This window comes from Odocoileus virginianus, unplaced genomic scaffold, assembly GCF_023699985.2.
Source record: "Odocoileus virginianus isolate 20LAN1187 ecotype Illinois unplaced genomic scaffold, Ovbor_1.2 Unplaced_Contig_3, whole genome shotgun sequence".
Lineage (NCBI taxonomy): Eukaryota > Metazoa > Chordata > Mammalia > Artiodactyla > Cervidae > Odocoileus > Odocoileus virginianus.
Window position 1 is genome coordinate 2,611,810 of NW_027224320.1, and position 8,497 is coordinate 2,620,306.

Genomic DNA, 8,497 nt, shown 5'->3' on the forward strand with positions numbered 1-8,497 from the left:
ATTTCATGTATCTTCTTAGTCTGTGCTTCCATTCTTTTTCTGAGATCTTAGATCATCTTTACTATCATTACTCTGAATTCTCTTTCAGGTAGATTGTCTATCTGCACTTTATGTAGTCATTCTTCTGGGGTCTTATCTTGTTTTATCATCTGACACATATTCCTCTGCCGTCTTATTTGTGGTCTCCATTCTGCAGCCTGTAAGAGAGGCTTGTGCAGGCTTCCTGGTGGCAGAGACTGGTGCTTGCCCACTGGTGTGTAGAGCTGGGTCTTGACCCCTCGTGGTGGACAAGGTCATGTCAAGGATTGTTTAGAGGTGGCTGAGGGCTCAGAAAGACTTTAAGCAGTCTATCTGCTGACGGCTGGGGCTGTGACCCCACTCTGTTGGTTGTCTGGCCTGAGGCAACCCAGCACTTGAGCCTAAGGGCTGATGGGTGGGGTTAGGTCTCTGCCAAAACGGTAATCTCCAGGGCAGCTCACACCAATGAGCACTCCCCAGTACACCTGTCCCTAGTGTCCTTGTCCCTGCAGTGAGCCAAGCACCTCCCACCTCCCAGAAGACCCTCCGGGACCAGCAGGTAGGTCTGGCCCAGGCTCCTATGAAGTGCTTTTTCCCTCAGGTCCTAGTGTGCTTAAGACTTGTCTATGCCCTCTAAGAGTGGCATTTGTTACCTCCAGTCCTGTGGAGTTCCTGGGATCAAGTCCTGCTGCTGCTGCTGCTGCTGCTGCTGCTGCTAAGTCGCGTCAGTCGTGTCCAACTCTGTGCGACCCCATAGACGGCAGCCCACCAGGCTCCCCGTCCCTGGGATTCTCCAGGCAAGAACACTGGAGTGGGCTGCCATTTCCTTCTCCAGTGCATGAAAGTGAAAAGTGAAAGTGAAGTCGCTCAGTCGTGTCTGACTCTCAGCGACCCCATGGACTGCAGCCCACCAGGCTCCTCTGTCCCTGGGATTTTCCAGGCAGGAGCCCTGGAGTGGGTGCCGTTGCCTTCTCCGTGACCAAGCCCTGCTGGCTTTCAAAGCCAGCTGCTCCTGTGGCTCCTCCTCCCAACGCCAGACCCCCAGGCTCTCGGGACTCTGACTCCTGTGGGAGAACCTCTGCGATATATTCTTTTCCAGTTTGTACGTCACCCATTCAGTGGGTGTGATACTCGGTTATATTGTGAATGCACCCCTCCCTACCATCTTGTGGTGGCTTCATTTTCTTTGGACACAGACTATCCTTTTTCGTCGAAGGTTGTTCAGCAGTTATTTGTGATTTTGGTGTTTTCATGACAGAAGGTGAGCTCAGGTCCTTCTACTTGGCCATTTTGTCCTAGCCCCTGGGATCTGCCTTTCTCCTTACTTTTCTGCTTTTAAGTAAATGCTGACCCCTGGCTGGACTGTATCTTTATGCAGTTGGGAACAAGATGGGTCACCTTCCCGTGTCCCTAGGACATGGACCGTAGAGGTTCCCTGAATGCATGGAATGCATGGGATCCAAGACATGGTCACAGATCAGTGACGTCTTGGTCAAAATGTTTCCGGAAAAGTATGTCTGTTAAATGTGCAAGGCTCTGCCTGAGGTTCAAAGAAGTCCCAGGGCTTCTCCAGGTGTCACAGCTTCCAAGCCTGGCCACTCCAGCTTCGTGCCCCCACGCCCTTGCCCTGAGCTGGGCCTGCAGGCTTACTCTCTGGTGTCAGAGGCAGCCTCCTGTGCTGTGTCTCCATGTCCCTTGGGGCACTGTGGGCTGTGACTCACTTCTGACAAATGCAACAGAAACGCTGACAGCAATGCCCATGTGAGAGCATCTGCTCACAGACAAAATCACCTGAGCTTTGTTTGAATGCAACACGGAAAACCTGACTCAAACTGATCTACCGGTGTCTTCAGAGAATTTCAATCGAGTTTTTCACAATTCCTATTCCCTTGTATCAGAAATATTTTTAATTAGTAAAAACAGAGGCCACACTCGCAATCAGGTAAAAACCATGTTTTCCTTTTAATGGACACCGTTTCCTCTCTTGCCTCACACCCTGGTAATGATTAGGTCCCCACCTCTCGGGAGCACTGCATCCGAACAAGCTGAGACAGAACCAGTGTGAACGCGGTCCCAGAGCAGAGCTTTTCACTTACAAAGGGGTTCACTCAGAGCCCAAAGCTCTGCTTTCTAACCGCAGAAAACCTGGAGCTCAAGGCAAAACTGGAAACCAGAAGGAACCAGAAACGAAGCCTGCTGCCTCCTCAAATACTCGAGGGCTGATCGTCTCACCTCTGCTACAAGGAATGGCCCCACTCCAGCATTTGTAAGGGAAAAAGTTCTGTTTCTATTCCACTTTCCAACTGGGTATAAAATCTACTAAAAGGAACACAAAGAATCAAAACAAATCAGCTCACTCACAAAAGTCACTCCCAGATAGTGATTTCTGGCTGCTGAGATGATTCAGCACGTTATTTCCAAGTAGCAAAATTCAGGACAATCTGAGGACTCAAGAGTGGCAGCGACATTCACCAACAGGTTCGTGTGAGACACACATACACACAACCCCGTTTTTCAGTGTATATACGGCAAGGGGCCAAGACCCCAATCAGCACAATAACTTATTTTGTACATTACAGTGCACAGAACGGAGGGAAAACACTTTCCTGGAGACGCTCGTCTGGGCTCTGAAGGCGCCGGAGCCAGTGCCCCGGCCACCATTAGCTCGATGCCGCCGCCTCTCTGGCTGCACTGGCCTCGGAGGCAGCTGCTTCCCGCAAGGGATCTGCTGGCTTCTCCTCCTCCTCCTCCTCCTCCTCCTCCTGGGGGTAGAGGTCTGGGTACTTCTGCATGCACTCCTGCATGGCCCGGAACTGGTCCACACAGTCCGACCCCTTGACATCCTCCTTGCTGTAGTGGAAGCAGGAAAAGGCTGCCTTGAACTGTTCCCCGCACGGGCCACTGGCCATCCCCCCAAGGCATGGGCAGTTCCAGTTGATGTCTCCGTTTGGCAGGATCAGTCCTGGGACAGGAAGATGGGCAAGGAAGTGAGACAGGTTTCAAAAAAAGCAAACCCAAGTCCAGCCTCACAGGCATAATGGTAAGACGAACTGCTGCCTGGCCGGCACTGGCCGGCGGCCCTGCCTCTCCCTCGGGATGGGGTTTAAACTCCCAGCACAAGCCCACCCAGTGTTCCCGGCTCAGTCGGACAGAAGTCACCATGGGCGGCTTTCTCCAGGTGCAGCTCTGCCAGGTGTGCGAAGCCGCCCCCAGGGCTGTGGCCGTGCCTGTGCTCAGGACTGCATGGGGAAACCGTTTAGCCCAAAGGCTTGAAGGGCAAGTCCTGGTCTCCCCCTTCCACACGGATGGTCAGGACGCCCCACGCCCTCCCTTCAAGCCCGTCCTGCTCCTCGGCTGCTCTCAGCTCAGCACAGCGTGAGGACTGGAAAAAGTGAGGCTGGACGGTGCCCAAGGGGCGTGGGCGTGTCAGAGCACTGAGGCTCCACTTTGTCAAAATGGAGAACTGTTCAAAGCTCAGAAGCAACTCCTAGGTCTGGCCTGATGGCCAGGACAGCACACGGCTCCTCCCACCCGAGGGAGACACACTCGTGTCCTGGGAGCGGTGGTGGCCGAGGTGGACACCCAGCCATAGCCAGAACATCGGACTGCCGCCCCCCGAACCCGGCCCCGCGCTCACCATGCTCCTCGTACGGATCATTGGGGTCGTCAGCCACCAGCTCTGCGTTGCTTGGAGTCTCGTGGTCTTCTTTGGTCACAAATATAATTCGATCCTTCCCTGCAGTTTGGAGAATAGAGGGGAGCCACGTTTCACCAGGAGCTGTGACTCAGCCTGAACCCAAACAGCCAGGGAAGCCTCGCGTGAAGCCTGTCCCACCTGAAACCTTGATGCGCTCCCCCTGGGGACCCGCTCGCTGCCGACCTGGGGGACAGTCTAGCGGCCACCAGTGCACCGTGTGCCTGTGGCTGGAATGGGGAGGAGGGACGCTGTGCATCCTCAGGCGGGAGACGAGACGCCCCCCCACCCCCCTCAGATGCAGCTGCCCTCAGTCCTGAAGCCTGCTGACATCCGACAGGCCGGTCTTGCCCTGCTCAGAACTCCCACGGCTCCACAGCTTTGTTCCTTCCCGTGGCCTGTGAGCACCTCGTCCAGGCCCCGAGGGACCTGCCAGCAGGCGCCCTCAGATGACACCCGGCCCGCCAGGCTCCTCCCGCAGAGGCTTGGGAAGAGCACCAGGGTGGCAGTGTGACGCTCAGAGAAGCGTGCGGGTGAGGACAGTGCGGGGGCGAGACACCCTCCTCTCGCTGTCTCCCAGGCGGTGACAGCGATGACAGCTGCCACTCCGCACACACAGGGCCACGGCCCGCTCCAGAACACCTGGGGTGTCTGCTCCAGCACCCCACACTTGACCTCAGAGAGGGCGGCTCGTCCCACATGGCCCAGGGGAGGATTGGGGCCAGGCAGCCAGGGCACGCTAAAGAACCTAAAGACCTCAGTGATTCCGACCAGAGTTCAGAACACTCGAAAGCAACCCACAGAAGTGCTGTGCGAAGCAGAAGACATAAGCTGACACGACTGCTCAGCTCAGCCCTGACAGTTTTGTTTACCAAGATCTCAGCCGGGCCCAGCCCAGTGCGGAGGCTGGTGTTCGGCCCAGAGCCAAGGGGTCCAAGCCTGGACAGTGACTTGTCTTTATATCCCCAGCCCTGGTGCCCGATGGTCCTCATGCTGGTTGCATAGACCCAGTAACAGTCAGGGCTCGACACCAGGTGTGGGAAGAGCAGAAGCGCGGCCCTGAGCAGGAGAGGTAAGGCCGGCTCAGGAGGGTCCGGCTCCCAGTGCCGTCAGCATCCCAGAGGCTCGGGGCTGGGCTTCAAACCGGAGCTCAAGCACACAACAGCCATGTGACCTCAGGCACCTCCCAGCTCAGCCCATCTCCCTCCCTGGTTCCGGCAAGGGTCAAGAGACTCCGGAAAATAAGGAAGTGAAGTGAGTTTCTAGGTGCACCTGAAATTCTGCTCAAAACATAGTAACTTTTTCAGCGGCATCAAATGACAAACATCTCTGGGAAGAGAGAACGGGGCTGGAGATGTCGGTGAGGACTGGAAGTGGGAGAGCGGGTAGAGCAGTGCTCTTGCCTGAAAGACCGAAGAAAGGTCCTGCAGAGTCCCCCGAAGGGGCAGGCCCCAGAGCCTGGTGGGAATGGCAGTCGGAGGCCCCGGGGCTCTGACAGCAGGAGCTCAGGGGTGGCTGAGGACTGGAGGAAGGACGGAGCAGTGAGGCACGCCGACGCCCTGGACCTGCAGCCGTGCTCTGCACCCACACCGACTCCCGTCCTCCTCTCCCCCCTCCCTCTTGCGCCCGGCGGGCTCTGCCTTCAAGTCTATCCACAAAGACCCACATCCCTCACCTGCAGGACTCCCTCCATTCAGCATCTCCTTGCTTCTACGCAAAGACGCTGAGCACACGCCTACCTTGGGGAGCCGCCAGGACGTTCTGTCGTCCAGGAGCATATTCAGATCCCTCATAGCCACGTCTCCCTGACTTCAGCCCTCCTGCTCAGATGGCGTCTTCCTTCATCTCTCCACACTGCCCTTAACCCGCCTCTTCTCACCCACCGTTACATGTCTGTTTACCACCCATCTCCCCGACTGAAGTGTCAGCTCCTCACGGGCAAGGATGTGTCTGTTCCATTCACTGCAGTACCCCAGAGCCTAGCACAGTGCCCGAGAGAGTGAGTAATCAGTATTTGTTGGAAAAGTGAATGTGGAAATGAACTCTGAATTCAGACATGAAGACCCCAGACCCAGCAAAGTATGGAGGATAGATGGCTATCACCATGAAGCAGGTTACAGGAGAAAATAAAACCTTGCTTGGGTGGTCTCATTTCCCCTAGAACACATCATCTCTTGGCATATCCAACCTGACCCCTCCACTGCCTCCACCTCTGCCAACTGCCTCTGCCATGTGATCGGGGCTGGCACATCACAGGTGCTCAGTAACTGTTTGCTGACAGGACAGGAAAGAGCAGGACCAGCATTAGAAAAGGAGGAACAAAGGCGGGAGCAATGTGGCCGTGGGCCAGGGAGCCAGCCTGAGTCCATGCTGCCTAACACCTTGAATGACCAGCCTTTGACCCCAAGGCTGGGGGGCGGACCCCTGAAGTCAAGTGCATGGGCAAGTAATTTCCTCAGAAAAGGGCAGCCGTGTGTACGGGTTCACTGGGTAACGCTGCAGGGGATGTGGCCCATCTAATGCTCTCAGCCTGCTGCAACGCAGACAAGCCGAAAGAGAACAAAAATACACCAGGTGATTCAGAGAGTTTAGGCTGTGGAAGGCACAAAGGCCAGGGAAGACCTCACTGAGGAGGTGGCATCTGCACGGAATCTTACAGGATGAGGAAGCAGCCGTGAGAAGAGCTGGGGGAGGGATGCACCAGGCAAAGGGAACAGCCAGAGGCCAGCCTGGCTGCACAGTGACGGGCGCGTAGAGACCAGCAGGAGCCAGGCCAGGCCTCGCTCACATGAGCCTTCATCAGGACGGCGCTGGGATCAGTTCTCCAAGTCCCATGGGAAGCATAAAGACTCCATGGATAGAAAACGGGACCGAGGGGACAGTGGCATGGATAGGTAAAAATTAGGCAAGGCCTAAAGTGAGTGCTTTTAATTCTTATCCCCAAAGAGATCTTTGATCCAGGAAAAGATACAGGTCTGAACACTTAGCTCTGCTTCCCAGATAACATGCGACTCCTAGAAACCCACAAGAATGAGGACTGTAGCCTCATTATACCCAGAAGTCTAAAAAAAAATTTGCTACATAAAGGAGTAAATTAGACTCAGAAAAATGAAATAAAAAGAGACCTAGTCTCTAACAAACTGGTGAGAACAGAGGACTTCTGCTCATGGCAGAGTTCAATATCAATCAATGGAAACTACTTCTCAGAGACAATACTGAGTATTATGGCCTTGCGACCCAGGGAAGGAGGGTTCCAGAAGCAGAATGGGGTACTGAGAAACTGTTGTTTGGTCACTCAGTCGTGTCCAACTCTTTGCAACCCCATGGAATGTTGCTCTGTCCATGAGATTTTCCAGGCAAGAATATTGGAGTGGGCTGCCATTTATTAGAATTCCATGGACTGTATAGTCCACGGGGTCCCAAAGAGTCGGACAGGACTGAGCGACTTTCACTTTCCTCCTCCAGGGGATCTTCCCCCATCCAGGGATCGAACTCCAGTCTCCTGCATTGGCATCTGAGCCACCAGGGGAGGCCACTGGTAAAAGGTTTAGCATTTTAAACTGAGCTGTGAGCTGAAGCTTGACAGGCTTCTCCTAACTGAAGCATGACCTTGGGCAGGTCACCTCCATCTCTGGGCTCAGGATTTCCTGAAATGACTGAGTGAGCTGGAGTACTCACTAGAGTTTCCAGGGAGTTCCACTTCTCTCTGAGACTTCTCACAGTCTCAGATATCCACCCTCCCCCTCACCTGGCATGGAGAAGGTACTTCATGAATATCTGAGGAATGAATGAAGACTAACTTCTCTTTACAAGACTGGACAACTGGGCCTGGAGGGTTTGGGTGTCAGCTCAGGGACAGTTCGTGGTTGCGCGGGGAGGCCCTCGGACAGCGGCCTGGAGACTTCCTAGGTGAGAGACCGCAGGCGGGGACCAACTTTTGTTTTTCTGCGGGATGTCTTCCCAGCGGAGGGCTCCCTGGAGTCCACTGGACACCAGACGGGGACGCTCTGGAATCAGACCGCGAGTCTCCAACCTCAGCTCCGCGAGTAGCCGGCCGCGTGGCTCAGCCAAGTCACCTCTGCGTCTTGGTTTACTCTTCGGTTAAGAGCAGGGCCTGACCCGCGCCCGCCGGCGGTACTCCCACCGCCAGCACCGCGCCCACCGAGGGGCGACCTTCCGGGACAGTTAGAGGCGGTGCAAACGGGAACACGTGGTGTGTGGCGAGCGGCGTAGCAACATAATTGGTAATCACCACATTTCCCGTTACCAGCCTCAGGCAGCGCACTCGCACCGCCCTAACTCCCGGGCCTAGTTTACGAGTCCCCCCACGTGCTGTTCCCTCCGAGTTCCGGGTTCGAGTCTTTCGGCGACCCGGGAAAGCCTTGTTCCTCCGCGGGCTTCAGTTTTCTCAGCCGAAAAGTGGGGCTGGCGACCCCGCCGCCAACCCGCACCCTCCTCCCAAGAACTTGTGCCCCGCGCCCTCAGTGGGGGTGCTGCACGGACCGCGTGTCCCTTGCAGGCCCTCGGAGGCCGTCTCCACGCAACCCGCCCTCCTACCTTCCTGCCGGCAGTAGGCCATGATGCAGCCCTGCACTCCGACCTCGCGGCGATCGCGGCGGCGGCCTCACGCCGTGACCTCTCCGCCGCGGGGCGGGCGGCTCGGAGGCCCGCGCGGACCCGCCCCCCAGGCCTGCCCGCCGCGCGCCTGCCTCGGCGCTTCCAGGTCGGCGCGCTCAGCCAGTAACTACATTTCCCGGCAGGCTGCGCGCCTCGCGGCCACGCCCC

At 56.2% G+C, this 8,497-nt stretch overlaps 1 protein-coding gene across 2 annotated transcripts; it reads right to left on the minus strand.

Annotated features, from left to right (window-relative positions):
* Positions 1-2,395: 2,395 nt before the first annotated feature.
* On the minus strand, positions 2,396-8,469 carry CHCHD4 (coiled-coil-helix-coiled-coil-helix domain containing 4). Of its 2 annotated transcripts, none has more exons than XM_070463537.1 (3): positions 8,270-8,469; positions 3,656-3,754; positions 2,396-2,980 (listed from the first exon to the last, which is right to left on the minus strand). In XM_070463537.1, the coding sequence occupies exons 1-3, from the start codon at positions 8,289-8,291 to the stop codon at positions 2,679-2,681; spliced, it is 423 nt and encodes a 140-aa protein (XP_070319638.1). In that variant the 5' UTR covers positions 8,292-8,469; the 3' UTR covers positions 2,396-2,678. The 2 variants fall into 2 exon arrangements, with proteins under 2 accessions (XP_070319638.1, XP_070319639.1); XM_070463538.1 differs by lacking the exon at positions 8,270-8,469 and adding an exon at positions 7,461-8,242.
* Between the last annotated feature and the right edge of the window lie 28 nt (positions 8,470-8,497).

Excerpts from the sequence above, each read along its gene's own strand:
- CHCHD4 (XM_070463537.1), bottom strand. The coding sequence starts at position 8,291 with ATGGCCTACTGCCGGCAGGAAG. Across the intron at positions 3,755-8,269 it reads GGCCTACTGCCGGCAGGAAG|GGAAGGATCGAATTATATTT; the intron begins GTAGGAGGGCGG and ends TCCAAACTGCAG. Across the intron at positions 2,981-3,655 it reads TGATCCGTACGAGGAGCATG|GACTGATCCTGCCAAACGGA; the intron begins GTGAGCGCGGGG and ends TTCCTGTCCCAG.